The sequence below is a fragment of the Periplaneta americana genome, chromosome 7, assembly GCF_040183065.1.
Source record: "Periplaneta americana isolate PAMFEO1 chromosome 7, P.americana_PAMFEO1_priV1, whole genome shotgun sequence".
Classification (NCBI taxonomy): domain Eukaryota; kingdom Metazoa; phylum Arthropoda; class Insecta; order Blattodea; family Blattidae; genus Periplaneta; species Periplaneta americana.
This window is the reverse complement of record NC_091123.1, coordinates 106,353,643-106,372,545: the sequence shown is the minus strand read 5'-3', so window position 1 is coordinate 106,372,545 and position 18,903 is coordinate 106,353,643. Positions and strand designations below refer to the sequence as shown.

General features: G+C 35.9%; 1 protein-coding gene across 2 annotated transcripts in view; it reads right to left on the bottom strand.

Annotated features, from left to right (window-relative positions):
• Positions 1 to 18,285, bottom strand: part of EndoB (SH3 domain containing GRB2 like, endophilin-B) — a 133,318-nt gene extending 115,033 nt beyond the window's left edge. For both annotated transcript variants that reach the window (XM_069831140.1, XM_069831141.1), the window contains exon 1: positions 18,071 to 18,285. In XM_069831140.1, coding sequence (XP_069687241.1) covers positions 18,071 to 18,154 — 84 coding nt within the window. In that variant the 5' untranslated portion in view covers positions 18,155 to 18,285. The remainder of the gene's footprint in view (positions 1 to 18,070) is intronic.
• Between the last annotated feature and the right edge of the window lie 618 nt (positions 18,286 to 18,903).

The window sequence follows — 18,903 nt, the reverse complement described above, 5'->3', positions numbered from 1 at the left end:
CGTAATACCGAATGACCAAGGAAAGGGACAACTGCTCTTCGCTATGCTGGACAGTGGACATAGTCCTTTGAGTTTGGCAGGCCATGTTTCGCGTCATGTGTTATTCTTATTGTCGTGTTTTCGAGCCTGTTGTAATTCTGTGGTGTTCAGACTGAGCATCATTGTTCATCAAATTCGCGCCTGTTAATTCTGTGATGTTCAGACTGAATATCATTGTTCATCAAATTCGCGCCTGTTAATTCTGTGGTGTTCAGACTGAGTATCATTGCTCATAAAAATAACATTCGTGTGATAGATGTGAATGCAGACTACAAGTTTGTGTATTATAATGTTATGAAATGTTACGTAACTTCATGTTTCGTGCTTATGTTGTTTAGACTGAGTTCTTCTTGCATATAGTAGGATAAGTGTCTTTTAGGGAATAATAGTGCTGGTTTTAATTAATTTTGGAATGGTCATGAATGATAAAGGGTTAGCGGTTTCGTATTATCGTGTGTTTTGATGTATTAATAATAGAATAAACATGCCTAAACAGTTCAATTGTTCGGAGTGTAATAAAGACTTTGACTATAATAGAAATCTTAGAAGACATGTATCAAAAGCACATCCTCATGTTTTAAAGATAAACCAGAAGTCGTATGCTTATGAGTGTTCTGCATGTCAAAGAAAATTTAACCACAATAAAAATTTGAAATTCGAAAGAGTAGTTCATGGTATCGGCACACCTGAAAATATTAAGGAAAGCAAATTGAAATGTGGACTTTGTGAATTCACAACAGCTGTTAAGAAGAGTTTTTATGAACATTTCGAATTAGTACACGATGTTCCAGTCAAGAGCGAAAACAGGGAGTTCTCCTCAGTACAGCACTTCATGCAATGGAAAGAAGAAGTTGAGAAAGCAACAGTAACAAAGTATGTGAAACAGCAAGGCTCACGTCGTGTTGCTAATAATTGTACTAAACATTATTATGTCTGTCACCGGTCGGGACATTTTAACTCTCGTAGCAAAGATGTTAGACATATAAAAACTCAGGGCAGCAATAAGATCAATGGTGTCTGTCCTGCAAGCATAGCAGTAACAGAAAATGAAGATGGAAGCTGTAAAATTAATTACATTTCCACTCATGTAGGTCATCAAAACGATATAGCTCACCTATCATTAACAGAATCAGAGAGACAAGCATTGACAACAGATATTGCTAATAAAATTTCCTTTCAATCGATACTGGACAAAGTTCGCGATTCAGTGTCACAACCAAAATTGGATCGTATTCACCTTGTCACTAAAAAGGACCTCTATAATATAGAACATTCTTATAATATATGTTCTTCTTCAGTACGACATGGGGATGATGGTACAAGTGTGGAGGCATGGGTTAATGAAATAAATGCCAGTGACAACCCTTGCGTGCTATTTTACAAGCCACAGGGAACAATAAACGAAAAACATCCTGGTCTGAAGAGCGACGATTTCATATTAAATGTTATGAACAGTGCTCAGCGGGAAATTCTGAAGAAATATGGCAATGATGTAATATGCATAGATGGGACACATGGCGTGAATAGTTATGGATTCGAGTTAATTACTCTTCTTATACTCGATGATATGAGGCAGGGGTTCCCTTGTTCTTTTCTTATATCAAATCGGAGTGATCAGTATGTCCTATCTGTATTCTTTGACTGCATTAGACAAGAGGTGGGGAAAATATGCCCCAAAGTTTTCATGTCTGACATGGCCAAGTCTTTTTTCAATGCATGGAATATAATTATGGATCCACCAACTATGAGGCTGTATTGTTCATGGCATGTAGACAGGGCCTGGCGGAAAAACATTTCTAAAATTTCAGGAAAAGAAAAACAGGTAGATGTGTACAAAATTATAAGAACGTTAATGCAAGAATGTGATGTCACTACTTTTGACATGATGGTACCAAGTGTACTAAAAAAACTACTTGAAGATCCTGATACAACTCAATTTGGTACATACTTTCGAGAAAATTACCTGAAGAACGTAAAAAGCTGGGCATATTGCTATAGACTTCATAGCGGAATCAATACTAATATGCATATAGAGAGGATGCACAGGACGCTAAAATATGTTTATTTACATGGGAAAAATGTAAAACGATTAGATAAGGCAATTTATGCTCTGATGACTTTTGTAAGAGACAAACTTTTCGATAGACTAGTTATTCTCACAAAAGGTAAAATCACGAGCAAGCTGAAAGACCTAAGAAACAGACACAAATCGGGAACTGAGCTTGACAAAGACCTGATTATTAGAGAAGAAAACGGATGGACGATACCTTCATCTTCCGATGTGAAGGATGTATATTTTGTACAAGAATCAGCCCTTAGCTGCAACTGCAAGTTGTTGTGTATTGAATGTAACACCTGCATTCACCAGTACACATGCACCTGCATGGATTCATCCATTAAATGGAACATGTGTAAGCACATCCACAGTGTTTGTTTACTGAGAGCCAGCCAAAGTGCTGAAGAAAGTAGGCCTAATACTGTTCACTGCAATGAAGAATATGATGATTTATTTATTAATTTGGATGCTGAAAATGATATTGAGAAAGAAGAAATTGTATCTGAAATTATGAAGAAAGGAGATTCCCATTCTTCCTTGCCATTCACAAATCAGAAAGCGAAAGTGAAAGCTGAATTAATTAACCTTATTGATTCAGTAATGACAGAAAGTGAACTTGAAGTTTTGAAACAACACAAAGCATCCTTGCAGACAACACTTGCTGCGGTACGTTCCAAAAGTGAATGTGAATCTATGGGAATCTGCAATCCCAGTATAAACCATGCAAAAAAAAAGAAATATAGTTCCTCAGAGAAGATTTTCTGTAAAAAAACAAAAAGAAAGAAAAATTAATGCTATGGCCAAACCCGACCCTGTAGAAGCTCAGAATATTAGCTTAACTTTATTGCAAGAAAAGTGATAGGCCTACTATAGATAAGCGAAATTTCTTTTTCATTTATTGTTGTTGGTTTGTGTAAATAATAACTGTGCTGTGATAAAAACAATGTAAGGAGTGTCGTGTTAATATTATATTTCTATTCTTAAACAGTGCGATACAGTGACTCACATTTAGTGAAATTTAATTTAGGTGTACACATTTTATACTCAGTGAACTTTACAAACAGTGATTCATGAAGCGCAGGAAGTTGAAATCATCAGTCATAGCATAGAAATCAGGTATGTTACTCTATAAACTAAGTCCAGGAATTTAATTAAGTCGATGATGACAGGGAAGATTTTCCGTGGTCCACAGATATGTTTATGTTTTCTCTACATACGTATAGGGAACAGAGGTCTTTTAACATTGCCATTTTAATTGTAATTAGATTTCTTTATATTTAATTATAATACAGATAATGACCGCAAATTCAGTTAGGCCTACCTCGAGATATATTTTAACATAAAAACTATATTATTACATCAGTGAGCACTTGCAGAATTTCCCTTCTCATCTTCGGACAAACACAATAATGGTGAATCATGTCATATGTACGCAGATGCTGAAATACAGATCTTTAAAGATAAGTTTAATTTAATTTAAAATACAAAATCTCCACACCGCACGGCATTCCAAGGAGCACTATTGCCTGCTTCCTCTCCTACAGCTGTCGCTGTCATTCAGCACAGTATGTATAGCATTCACCTCTTTCTGCCCTCATTCGGCATTGCGAGGAGCAGAATTGCTTACGCTCCCTAGACTCTTGTGCTCACTACTGCCATCTAGCATGCATCTAGCGTAATATTTGTAATGTTGAGATGGTACAATAATACATTTGAAGACAGTTGTATTTTCGTAAGTCAATATTTTATTGTATTGGAGTACTTCGTTACTTCTAATCTTTATATACTTTCTTCTAATCGTGTAATAGTCAATTAAATCCCACTCGAGTTTTGATTTTCTCTAGATAAATCAAAACATCTAGTGAGATTACTGTTGATAAACAAGTAGTAGATATCTGATGTGATGTTTGCTATTTCTAATATAGTTTTTCATGCTGATTTCAAATCTGAAAACCGTTTTGCTCTATCACGTCAGGTTTTGAAAAAATCGACGAAATTTTATTTTTACATGAAACACCGTCGATTTTTTTGTCGTTTTTCGTTATTTTTAATGCAATAATGTAAATTTTCGTCGTTTGTGTTGTGTTACATGTGTTGTTTTGCTACTTGTGCGACTATGCAATAGACAAATCCCATCGAAAAACTTTTATGCTGTTTCTGAAGAAAGCATATGAACTATACTTTAATTCGAAGGAGGATAGTGGTAAGTCGTGGGCACCACAATTCATCTGTTCGACCTGTGCATGCAACTTGTGCGTTGGTTAAAGAAGGTGAAGAACAACCATTTGGCATTTGGAGTTCCTGTGATATGGCGTGAGTCAAGCAACCACACCACAGACTCTTATTTCTCTTTGGCAACGCCACCAGATTCTTCTTGAAAACTCATGCACATGTGAAGTATCCAGACATTCTTCAGTTTCTAAACCAATTCTACATGATCCCGTCATTTATCCAATAAAACAGCACCTGCAGAATACACAATTAATGAAGAAACGCAAGAAGGAAGTCTTCTTTCATCTCCTACAACGACTCAGACTCTGACTGCTACCAACCTGGAGAAGATATTCATTTGATGAATAATGCTGAACTTTGCGATCTTGTACGGGACCTGACACTAACAAAAGGCCAAGCTGAACTGCTGGTTCACGTCTTAAAGAATTTAAAAGTTACCACTATTCTCATGGAAATGCAGGCAGGGTACACCAAGTACTGCTGCTTCATCTGCGAGTAGGACAGCAGAGATAGAAATACTACACAAAGAAGATTTGGCCGATCAGAGATAGAATGCAGCCAGGAAGTAAAAACGTTTTTCGTGTGCCATTGGTTGAGCATGACAAAGTTATCATATAAAGCTGGGGCTCATAAAGTATTTCGTGAAGGTACTAGACAATGACTCAGATGTTTTTCGGCACCTGTGTAACAAGTTTCCGGAGTTGAGTTACACAAAATCGAAAAAAAAGTGTGTTCGTAGGTTCACAAATAAGGAAGATCATTGCTGACAGCCACTTCCAAGACTTACTGGGTGATACTGAAAGAGATGCATGTGTGGCATTCAAGTCAGTCGTAGCCAATTTCCTTGGAAATAACAAGCATCGTTAAATAAAACATAACATTTTTCATTTGCTACTACACAAAGAAGATTTGGCCGATCAGAGATAGAATGCAGCCAGGAAGTAAAAACGTTTTTCGTGTGCCATTGGTTGAGCATGACAAAGTTATCATATAAAGCTGGGGCTCATAAAGTATTTCGTGAAGGTACTAGACAATGACTCAGATGTTTTTCGGCACCTGTGTAACAAGTTTCCGGAGTTGAGTTACACAAAATCGAAAAAAAAGTGTGTTCGTAGGTTCACAAATAAGGAAGATCATTGCTGACAGCCACTTCCAAGACTTACTGGGTGATACTGAAAGAGATGCATGTGTGGCATTCAAGTCAGTCGTAGCCAATTTCCTTGGAAATAACAAGCATCGTTAAATAAAACATAACATTTTTCATTTGCTTCAGTGTTGCATACAAGTAAAATTAATTGCTCCTCCTTTTGTGAACAATTAGTTGAGCTTCTGCCACTCTCTTAGTAGTTTCATTAAGAGTGAAGCTCCTCGCATTCACAGTATGTATCTATCTGCGCTCTACAAAACCTGTAGTCAAAATGCTCTTTAAAAATGTTATAGTAAAAAACTATATTTTACAGAACAATCAGAATATTTCTCCTTAAAAAGAGTTTACATTTTTAATGTCGAACTTTCCATCAAGGTAGTGTACTTCCTTGGATGAATAATGACTTGTTTTCAAGGGAAAACTTTCAATGTGATCTTTTACTTGCATCACTGTAGTAATTGGAATAGTCTTCTGGTTCTGTTGTTTGCCTCTTTTGTCCTTTTGGGGATTTATCCAATAAAAAGAGTTTTTGTAACCTTCTCATCAATAGCTAACAGATTCATGAATGCGTTTTTACATACTTCCAATTTCCGTTCACCAGCTATTACAACCCAAGTTTATTTATGAAAGGTCTTTACTCCAAGACATAGGGCCATTCGTAAATAAACAGTTATTACGAAACCCCATATTACACACACAATGAGTTGGACATGCGGCCTTTCTTGCCTATATGAAGCGCCTTGGTATAAAGATTTCATCCATACAATAAAATGAAAATGCCTATTTTGTGGACAAAGGGCCTTTCTTAAATAAGCGATTCAATTATGTGCCATGTGACGCAATTGCACCATTTGCTTAGCTAAAGCCATGTTCATTTGTACTCCATGTAGCAATAAATGCTCTACTGAAACTCCTATCTGTGAGTTGTTATACATAATGGTTGATTTCGTATATCTCAAGAATATGGGTTAATTTTTTTTCATTGTTGGTAACTCTATAGCATCTATTAGATGCTTTATGGTTGTGCTAACAGATGGAGTTATTTGTCAACAATGTGACGCTGAAACGTGTCTTCAGGTTACTGCCCAGCGACAGTCTTGATGTATTTTTATATTTGTGATGATTGGTTAATTAATATTAACCCGGCACACTCACATTCATGCAAATTTCCAGACTCTGGACACCCAGGGAATTCTTCTTCTTCAAGAAAAATTCACTGAGAGCCCAGCCCGGGAATCGAACCCGAGACCTCCCGATCTGGAAGCCAGCATGCTGACCAGAGTGCTGCATTGGAGTTAAATCGCTCGCTTGGACTCGGTCGAATGTCGCACCCTCGAGTGAGATATGATTGGTCGTGATACGCTCGTAATAAATAGATGCACAGTACAAGGTCATCTCACCGACATGTCTTATCTTGTATGGAAGGCGATAGATAAGATACACATATGTTTTGCTCACACGGTAATAATAAGGCTTTCTGAGTTTATGACAAACATTTAATGGAACAGTCAATGGAACGTACCAAAACAGGAACATGAAGTTATAAATAAAATAATATGAAAAACTTCGATATACAGTTATTATTGCTAATTAATAATTATTCAATATTTGATTTATCACATATATAATATGATAGGTCCATACATAGTGTTCCGCCTATATACTGCGACAATGTAGAAACGTTTTACAAAATATTATTGATATATTAGTACAGAGATAATGTCACAGAAAATATAATAAAACGAACAATCATGCTGCACAACTGTTACAGACGCAAAGATTGATACACTAATTATTAGAGATTATTATTATTATTATTATTATTATTATTACTACTAGAAAACTTGATACAGTTCTTGCATTATCGTGATTGTGTTCTCCGTTTATAATAATTACATTTACATCCAATAATATCTATCAGACGTGGCAAAAACAAAATCACTCCTGTGTGGGGAAAAAAACATTTACCTACAACATTTATATTACATTTTAAAGGAAGTTTTGTAGTTGTACTATGGAGAGGTTAGTTAAACACTGCAAAGCTTTGAAATGATAAACATCTATGATGTTATTACACAGTTCATCACTGTAACAAGAACGAATGTTTAACACTCGGCTTATACCGTTCGAGGATTTATCACTCATGACAATTTTACCCATCATGCATGTGCGCTACCTATTGGATTATGCTATGAACTACTTGGCAGTCGAGCGAAAATGTCCGATGCAGACCTCTGATGCTGACCAACAGACTATGGAGGCAGTCAAGAATAGTGGGTAATAGAGACAAATGGTTTGCATATTTGGAATCGGCATGTTTCAATTGTCTTAGAACGCATGTTGGATACCAAGATATCCACCGAAAATGATTTTTTGTTATTCAGTGTTATTTTTTACTTCTTAATTACTGAAACATTTCTTACTTTTATGTCCAATATTATGTTTTTAAATACAACACATATATGTTAATAGGACTTTTTTAATTTATTTTGTAGCCTAAATCATTTTGCGACTCCCATCAGCTCTTTACACAACCCCTCAGGAGGTTGCATCCCAAGGCTTTTTAACTCTCTACAGGTTGCCTCAAAATGGAGCTTGGTGACGAGGGTTATTGAGGGGAGCGGGGATCGTCAATGACGTCACACGTTTCCCGCGTATAGCGGCATTTAAATGTGTTCTAAGTGATCTTTAGGAATTGCTTAATAGCATAAATGTTTTCACCTTATAAATATTGAATAATTGCTTAAAGTCCTGCGTTATAAATGACTTAAACTAATGTTAAATGAATTACGGCTCGTTTGGAAACATTAAACTTACGTTCCTGCGCGATTTTAATTTATAGTATTTCAATCTAATACCATTATTATTTTATCGCTGTTATGTTATGGAAAAATTAGTAAATTAATTATTTTTAAATTTCAATAATTTTGTACACCATGTATTTAATAAAATAATATGTATAACAATAATACCGATAATGATATATATATTGCTCCCTCCTAATGTCCTAGTCCATTTTCAGCCATGCCAGGCCAAAGATGTGCTGTTGCTATCTGCAAAAGCTTTTACCACAAAAGAAAAAGGTGAAAATGTTTCTTTTTTTTTTTTTTTGTATACCTAAAAAAAAAATATATCAAGTATTATGTCTGTTGTGAAGAAAGTTATCATCTATAACTTGTGTTCTCCCTTTACTACTTATGAATTTTAAATATTCCTGTTTATTATAAAGTCCCGTTTGTCAAGCTCTGCCTATAAATTATCACATGACTGATTTTTTATACTCTTATTATGATAGGCATTATTATTATTAATTATAATTATTAATTCTGTGTTACTTTCAGCTGTTCCAACATTAAATTTAACACCAGAACAGTCTCAGAAGACAGTATCACCTCGAAATATAAGAATGGAGAAGAGAAATCTAAAAACTATTGTTCACAATATGTTAGAAGAGGATGCTGAAATTAATGAAGTGGGTGAGTCAGTTCCAGAACCTGAGCCACAGAATGAAGAAGCGAGGTATGAAATTCTACTTAAAAATTATAACACAGTTCTAGAGGAAAATAAGAAACTCAAAGAGCAATGTTTACAAAGTAGATATGAAGTTGAAGGATATAAAAAACAGATTAGCCAATTGGAAAAAAAAATTAAAAAAATATCTGATGAAATGGATGAGAAGAAAGTTCTTGCATTAAATCACAAAATTCAGGAAGTACTTTCAGGGGGTTTTAGTAAAAATCAAATAGACATAATCATGAACAAAAAAAAAAAAAAAAAACATGTGAAATGGTCACCTGATGACATTTCTAATGCTTTCACTATTAGATACCTTAGTAAAAGGTGTTACATATACCTTAGAGAAAAAATGAATATTCCCTTACCTGGAATTTCATCGCTTCAAAGGTGGGCTTCAAATCTGTCACTGCGACAAGGTGTTTTGCCTGATGTCATACAAATAATGGATGTTGCAGGACAGAATATGAATAATTTTGAAAAAAACAACAGTTCTATCCTATGACGAAATGAAAATAGCCAGTACTCTCGAATATGACCAGAAAGAGGATGAAGTTGTGGGACCTCATTCTTATCTCCAGATTGTAATGGCTAGAGGACTTTTTGCGAAATGGAAGTAGGCAATATATATTGGCTTTGATTGCAAAATCACTCAGGTCATACTGGATGATATTATCATTAAATTAAATAATATTGGCTATAAAGTAGTTGCCTGTGTTAGTGACTGTGGTGGAGGGAATATGGGTCTCTGGAGGGAGCTGTCAACATCAATTCAGAATACAATCTACAAACATCCCGTCTCACAGGAACCCATCTACTTTTTTGCTGATGCTCCCCATCTTTTAAAGTTGATTCGTAACTGGTTCCTAGACAACGGATTTACTTTGGAAAATGGAGAACAAATCAGTAGTGTTCCTGTGGAAGAATTGATCAAAAGTACTGCCACAGAAATAACTTCATGCCACAAATTAAGTGCCAGCCATGTGAAATGTGAAAAAACTAAAGGGCAAAATGTTCTGTTAGCTGCATAGTTACTCTCTCACACTACAGCCACTGCTTTGAAACATTACAAACCTGGACCTGACAAAAAGTTAGCTGAAGTAACAGGAGCCTTCATAGAACTGGTAAATGAATGGTATGACATATTCAATTCTTATACCCCTAACCATTCAGTTCCAACTAAAATGCCCTATGGAACATATCTAGAGCAGCAAAATATAATTTTAAATAAAATGGAAACAGTTATGACCACCTCACTCTGCACTGGAAAAAATAGTTTACAGACCTTTCAGAAAGCTGTAATTGTTTCCATTAAATCCCTTTGCCTCTTGTTTCAAGATATGGTTGAAAAGCACAACATCAAATACATTTTAACACACAGACTAAATCAAGATCTGGTAGAAAATTTCTTTTCTCAAATCCGGACACGAGGTGGACTACATGATCATCCTTCTCCATTGGACTGTATATACAGAATAAGAATGATTATCTTAGTTAAGAACCCTGGAGTTATTCAGAGGCAAACAAATACAACTGATGCTGACCAGGATGAATTTATAGTAGCGAAAGCTCTAAACAAAGCTCAAATAACCATACCTGAATCAAGCTGTCTGCCTGATGAACTACACATTAAAGATCTTGCAAATGAACAAATTTCCCATGCTGAAATTGTACAACAAAGTGAAGAGGATGGTTTGGAATATATTGCAGGTTACATGGCCAAGAAGCTTAAAGATAAATATCCGTATCTGGGAAACTTCACGCACAAAATTCACACAGAACATAACTACACAGTTCCATCCTGGGTTAGACATCTTTCATACGGAGGCCTTACTTTACCTTTACCTGGCTACAAGAATTAAAAAATATTGTGTCCTCATTCACATTATTCCATAAAGACAATGTTCAACGAGGGAAAAATGTTTTAAAAAGGACCACAGACTTCGTAGCTTCAAGTGTAGGCCTACAACATATTCCTTCAGAGGTACTTGAAGCAGCTGTGAAAACTATATTTTTCGTGAGGATAAAGTATCTAAATTCCAAAACTGAAGCACACAAGAGGAAGAGGTTAGGAGTGCAGGATAATGCAGAAGCGAGACAGATGAATAAAAAGTACAAGAAAATAATTAATTAACAAGTAAGTAATTCACTTGTATGCCATTTTAATGTATTATTATTTTTAAGTACTATGGTAGTTAAACAAGCATTTTTGTACGACAGAGTAGAAGAAAACCGTTTGAAAAATTAATGTTCATATTATATTACAACATTATAAATTGAAGATCACTTTCTTGAATTTCATGATATCACTGAATTTCAAATTGGCAAAAATATACTAAAAAGGACAGCTGAATATATTCCTATAGGCCTGCATCAAAGATATTCCTACGGATATTTTCGAAGCCATAGTGAAAACTAGACAGAGCAAACATACGTATGCACGCGTAAGTATTTTATAACTACGTATAAATATCACACGTTATAATTTGCACTACTTTAAATTTAATTTCAGGGTTTCCTGAACTATCACACGAGCTGATCACTACATACATTGTATTTGTGTTATGCCTATAGGTTATGTTGTCTTTAAACTAAAAAATAAATTTCCGCAGCTTCATAATAAAACTGCACACGCTCACACGCAATATAGGCAGAACATGGTTATGCCATTCCATCATGGTGAAACCACCGTAAAACCCTGACTCGTGAATTAAATGAGGTATAACAAGAATAAAATTGGGAAAACACGAAAACATCCTGCAGATACAGATGTTGGCCATTACCACTATCAATTCAAAAATAAACAGTGAACAACACAAATTCATAATATGTAAGTATTTTCTATATATTATATATGTATTTTAACGTTTCACGGGTGATATTTTGCATTATTTTCAATTTATTTCAACATTTCTCGGCACAACATAATATTATCAAATGATAGTCGCCATGTGCCAGGAATCGTCATACATCACACAGGATTGCGTTCTGATTGGTCAATACATACTGATGCAACCTGGGTAAAGTTAAAAAGCCTTGGTTGCATCCCACATTTTGGGTACACATATCCTCAGGGGTACGAGGGGTTGTCTAAAGAGGTATGCATCCCACTGACTAGGTATATAAAAATGCTGACACATTAATTTTATTACACTTTTTGATAATTATTGCAACTTTCTTTTTCTCTCTTTTATGGAGGACAGACCCAAAGGCTTACACTGCAGCCTGAGGCTTATTGTGCTTACCACTCCTCAAAAGGAGATATTCGTAAATACAAAGTTACAGCATTTCTTAAAAAAAACTGCATTAAGTAAAATATGCATTGATACCTTAATTGTTATAAAAGTTAATTCTTTTAATTATTTTGACTGTAAAATGTCACACACTGACAAGACATGTAAAAAATTAAACGAGAAAACCACAGTTTGTAACGATTATTTATTAGAGTCATAAACTCTGTATTTCAAACTTCTTAATACATAAACATTAGCAATGTAAGTGAGATATGTCTGTTACGATCTCTCATTCTCGAGTTTTCAACCCAATGTTTCACTGGATGACCCAGAGACCCTTCCCCTTAGGACAATAACGAAATGCATGTGATGTAGATGATTTATTCAGTTGTTCTGTTATGTGGTACCTATTTGCTTTCATTTTTCATCCTTAATTTGCATGCTTCACTGTCATAACAAAGCATAAGTCTTGAAACGCTTGCCATTTTATGTCCTTCAGGAAATGAGATATGTAGTAGTTAAATATAGGCTGGGGTGAGGAACTTGGAGCAGTATAGGTTTCCAATGCTGATAATAGGAAGGGTTTGAGATCTTATCAGGTACTTGTCTGGGAATGGGACCTGCTCTGTCAGGGCTGAGGCAAAATGGTTCATCTGTCAGTATTGGATTCACGAATGCTGTCAGGATTGGACATTCACCATATACATAGGGCGTACAATGGGTCATTGTAAGCTTAAGTTCATGAATTCATTCCAGGCCCAGCCCTCGAAAAACCAATCTGAGCCTAGCCAAGAGATATGGAAATTAGAAAATGTGAACAACAATGAATTAGACTACACTGGCAGAGATCAGTTACAAAAAAAGAACTGCCAGACTTCAGGTGCTCAAGACAAATTTAGAATTCAATCAATTTTAGAAATTATTCAAAATTACAGACTGAAATGGAATTTTTTTTACCCCAAGGCAAGTACAGTTCGCATTTCAGGAGAAGATCTCGGCAAGGAATGCGAGTTCCCCCCCCCCCCACTCTTGGAATCAACCCCAGACACGGAAATGGCTGGCCAATGACTGAGCCTTGTTTGTCCCAGACAGCCAATGCCACCACCCCCATCCACCTCCTCCTTCAGAGATGCTGAGTTACTGACTTACTCTTTCCTCTTACCCCACAAGGATCATACTCTCCTTGCAGGGATCCTCTCGTGAAATTTGCACAGTAGGCTAAATTGTCTTTGGATCATTCATCAAATGTGCCCTTCTAGAGTGGGGAACATTGAAGTGTATGAAAATAATCTGCATACCACAGAAGAACTAAAAGACAATATTCACGCTACCTGTACTATAGCTAGGATTACACTGGCTGAACTTCCAACAGTGTCCCAGAACCTACTTCAGAGATGTCAATTGTGTCTGGACTGTTATGGAGGGTATTTCTAGACTCCAATATAGGCTAAAGACAGTGAGGGAACTTCTGAATTAATTTTCTGTTGTTCAGACCATCATCCAATGATTTCTGCTGGTAGAACTTGCTTGCTGGCATTCTGCCAAGTGTTCCATGTAGCGCACATTAGCATATTAGAACAGATTTTCTGGCCTACTAAGAAAGTTTATGACATTTTAATCAATTATTTTATGATGGTCCCACACTGTAGCATTGAAGTATAAGGCATCATGCTTAAGACTCACATTACAGAATGCAGTGGTTCAAGTCCTCATGGGGAAGTAATATTCTCATGAAATTTCTGCCAGTGTATGGGACTGACGCCCATCCAGCGTCGTGATGAATTGTTACCAATCATGACCACGCCAAAAAATATAAAAATCACATTTTCGAAGTTAATGTCGGTTTAAGAGCATTTATTTATTGTTAAGAAGTGGCGGACAAGCAATAAAAAGTCTTTTTTTGTGTTTGTTTGATTTTTGTGATCTTACCTATTTTGTGGCAAAATACACGGACTGTATAAGACGGTTGTCAATGGTTGGTTCTACTTCTTCTGATTCTATTTTTCGATGCCGAATTGGTCAATGGGCATCAATTTTAACATCAGGTTTGTGAATATTTAATTAATTAAAAGTGGAAGGTTTTGGGATTTTCAAAGGGGCCACTGTTGAATACTGAAGAACTGCAATATTTTTCTGTTAAGACATGACATATTGCCAGATAAAGATGTGTGAGCAAATTGTGGAACTACATCATAAGCGAATGTTCATAAGGTTAAGGATCAGTGACAGATTAGGTTTGGTTTGTTCAGTCTTTTGGTATGCCTTGCATGTAGGCCTACATTTTTTGGTAGGTAAGGAGGAACAGTAGGTAGTGAGTTTGTGTAAGCTTGAGGATCAGTGACAGGTTAGGTTTGGTTTGGTTTGTTCGGGCTTTTAGTCTGCCTAGCATATATGCTCATTGCTAGACAGGTATAAGACGTATCGCAGATCTTTTTGAATTCTGAAATTTTAAATGTTAAGCAAAGAAGTGAGTCACTATCGAACTAGTATGTTGTCTCCCAACCAGCTACAACCCCCAACTGATACCCGCATGCCGATCGCTGTGACAGTAAAGTACACTCAGAACTCGTGAAAATATACCTATAATGTCAATAAGTCACGAACACCGAATCTAATAAAACATTAGAGACTGTATGTTTATTGTTATTGTTAGAAATTTTTTCTACTACACTATCACTGCTGCTTTCATTGTAATTTGTTATTATTATGATCTTCATCCAATCCTTTTATCATTGTGACTTCTATGTAGGGCTACATAGTTATCTTCCCTGTAGATGATGGATTGACCTTTCTCTCTACACTTTATGACTGATAGAAATGATATTCTTTGCCTCTCGATCAGTGCACTTCAATTTTTCCCCGTCTTCGTACACTTGAACTCTAACTCTCTTAAAATATTCTTTAAACTAGTGCCCCCCAATCAATGATGGGTGATTTCAGATAGAATGGATAATAACTTCAAAATTGTAAGAGAAATTTTATGCAAAAATTGTAGGAGAAATTTTGTGCAAAAAATAGAATTCGTGAATCATTCATCATATCACGCGTTTCTCAAAGTCATCAATGTTAGTAGTGGTCTTTTGCCATCGACCGTTTTTTTACAGATGCACTCACTGATGTTCCTTCAGCTCCATATTATTATTTTTGTTCAGGCAAAGTTTTCTTCCCCCTTGTTAGAACACGTTTGCCTCTGCTACTCTCTGTATCTTATTTTTGACTACTCTGCTTATTTCCTCATAAAATTGTATACATTGAGAATGATATCTCTTGTTCATCCCCTTTTAGTAATTTGGCTTACTATATTTTAGTTCAAAAAGTATCAGCGGCATCTCGCCTACAGGTCGATTACTTCTAAGCAACTGAGCATACTTTTCTTTAATGTCATTGCTCCTCCCTTGTCTACCTCAGTCCCTTTCCTTGACCCATCACTGCACAGGACCATCATAAAGGCTCACTTGCTAACTTTCTCTTTCCTCACAAGTGCCAAAAAGATCTGCGACATTTATACAAGACATGAATACAGGTAAAATTATGATACGTATGGTTGTGAAACTTGGACTCTCACTTTGAGAGAGGAACAGAGAGAGGTTAAGGGTGATTGAGAATAAGCTGCTTAGGAAACTATTTGGGGCTAAGACGGGTGAAGTAATAGGAGAATGGAGAAAGTTACAAAATGCGAAATTGTACTCATTGTATTCTTCACCTGACATAATTAGGAACATTAAATCCAGACATCTGAGATGGGCAGGGCATGTAGCACATATAGGTGAATCCAGAAATGCATATAGTGTGTTGTTGGGAGGTCGGAGGGAAGAAGACCTTTGGGGAGGCCGAGACATAGATGAGAGAATAATATTAAAATGGATTTGAGGATAGTGGGATATGATTGTAGAGACTAGATTAATCTTGTTAGGATAGGGACCGATGGCGGACTTATATGAGGGCGACAATAAACCTCCGGGTTCCTTAAAAGCCATAAGTAAGTAAGTTGTGAGAAATAAGTTATTTGATATATTTTCCTTAGAAATTATCCTTTTAGTCATATATTTTTTAATGTAAACTGTTTTTCTGCCATTTTTCAGTAATTTTCGTTTCTGAAAACCCATAAAATATGACCACTTTTTAAAGAAAGCTATACCGGTACTTAAGAGGCCGTCATGATGGGCTACAGATACACAAAAATGATATATCGTAGGCCTATTATAAATATCAAGTTCTTTTAAAACTACAGCAGAAATTGATTATACTCTCGTGTAAACATGTTTAAGGAAAACTAGCCTAGGCTATCTAGCGCTAGTGAGCAAAAAGCAAATGGAGCATCCCTGTACTGCAGCAATTAAAATGTTTCTCAATATGCTACCCTCGCTACTAATTGTTTAATTATTCTATCTATTCTACTAGATATATAATTTAATAACATTATGTACCACAAGTGAACAGTTTGAAAAACCTAAAATGTTTAAGAGAAATAAGGCGTCAAAAATGAAATCTTTTATTCAGATGATTCACACAATTATTGGTCATTAAATAAACCTGTTCAACATCTACTGGGAGGATTTAGTAAAGAAATGTTTTCACAACATGGGAAGAGTGATGGTAGGAGGAATAACAATAAGGTGCATAAGATTTGCTGATGATATGGTGTTGTTAGCAGAAGAGAGATGATACTGACAGCTGTGAGCAGTATGGAACGAAGATAAATGCCAATAAGACGAAGACCATGGTCATAGAAAGAAAAGTAACGAAGGTAAACTTGCAAAGTCTAAATGAGGAAGTAGAACAAGTGGACAGCTTCAAATACCTACTTGGGGTGTACTACAAGCAGTAAGACTTAACATGAACTGCTGCCAAGAAGTCAAAAGGAGAACAGCAATGACAAACAGAGCTTTTAATAGAAAAGAAGCATCTTCTACGGACTTGTAGGGAAAGAACTAAGGAAGAGACTAGTGAAGTGCTTTGTGTGGAGTGTAGCATTATGTGGGGCAGAAACTTGGACATTACAACGAAGTGAAAAGAAACGACTAGAAGCATTTGAAATGTAGATATGGAGAAGGTTGAATCATATGAAATGGATAGACAGAATAAGAAACGACGAAGCTGTGTTGGAAAGAGTGGGTGAAGAAAGAATGATGCTGAAACTGATCAGGAAGAGGAAAAGGAATTGACTGGGTCACTGGTTGAGACGAAACTCCCTTCTGAAAGATGAACTAGAAGGAATGGTGAACGGGAGAAGAGTTCAGTGAAGAAGAAGATATCAGATGATAGACGGCAATAAGATGTTTAGCATTAGTGTAAAACTGGCCCAGGCCTTTGTCTCCTATAGTAGCCGAGACATAAGTAACCTTTACCATAATAATTGCCAGGATCAGTCTTGTCTTTGTATCCCGGAACTACTAACATTATCGTACTGAATTCATTGGATTCCTAATTCATTTTTTATGTTTTGTTTCTAGTGGGCAAGATTTTGACATTGGGACTGAAACACACATCACAAAGAATAATCACTACCTTATCAAAGCACTGAACTTCGGAAAACCAAACAATACTTTTAATTTGTCAGGCTTACACAAATTTCATTTGTTAAATAAACATGTTTACAGAACCCTATCTTTAACAATATCAATTATTGCATTTTAGGCTACATAACACTGGACACTGTTATTAGACTCGTAACTATTCAATAAAAATAGCCCCTAATAACCCTTCACCGCTACTCACACAAAATAAATGTCAGTGAACCAAAAGCCATAACATACAATTTTTAATAGAAATATTAAAAGGTCAATGAAACTTTTTCTCACACAATAAATCTGTATTGTAAGATGCAACATAGCATCCTTATTTTATTACCTGTACAACACGACTCAGCGCCGTTCCCGCATCTCGGACAAGCTTTTTTACATTGAAATCCATTTCTGCTTTAGGGAAATACATTTAACAATCGCTTTCGCAAGTTAAAATGACACCTTACACTCCCGTTTGTTAGGTTAACGCCAATCCTGATGAACTGTGATTAGATTTTCTACGAATAAAATATTTGTCATGATGTTGACGCGAAAAGCCAAGAGATGACGCTGCAGTTGTGATTAGTTGAAGCAAATGCACTGTAGATGGCAAATAATGTAAAATACTCATCATCACAAGGACAAAAAAAAAAAAAAAAAAAAAACTGATTGGGAGTCATAGCTACGCATGATTCACACAATTGGAGTGTACGAAAACGAGGGGTGGGTGGATTTTCAAACCGCAGTTTTGTACCAGTTTTCTTTTTAAGATGAATGAAAAAACCGCTGAATGGAAAATGAACAGATATCCAAACCAACTTCATACCAAAGACGTTATAGTATACATTATACAAGGAGCGCACTCAATTAAGTGACTTGGTGGCCGGGATTCCACAGTAATATGCACTGTTGAGCGAAGAATCTACGTAAAGATAATTTTTGGTCCTACAGAATATATCTGTTTTGGTAACAATGATTATTATGGCAATGGTATAATGGTAGTTGACTTAATATATGTCCACACTTACATATCGATGGCTGAGAACCAGACTAAGCCCAACTTTTTATAAGAAAGAAATCTGTGTTTCATTGTATTCCAGTTCTTCTCTGCATATATGAATCGAACAAAATTATAAATATTTCTCTCCATAAGATTGTTATGAACCTATTCCAAATTGT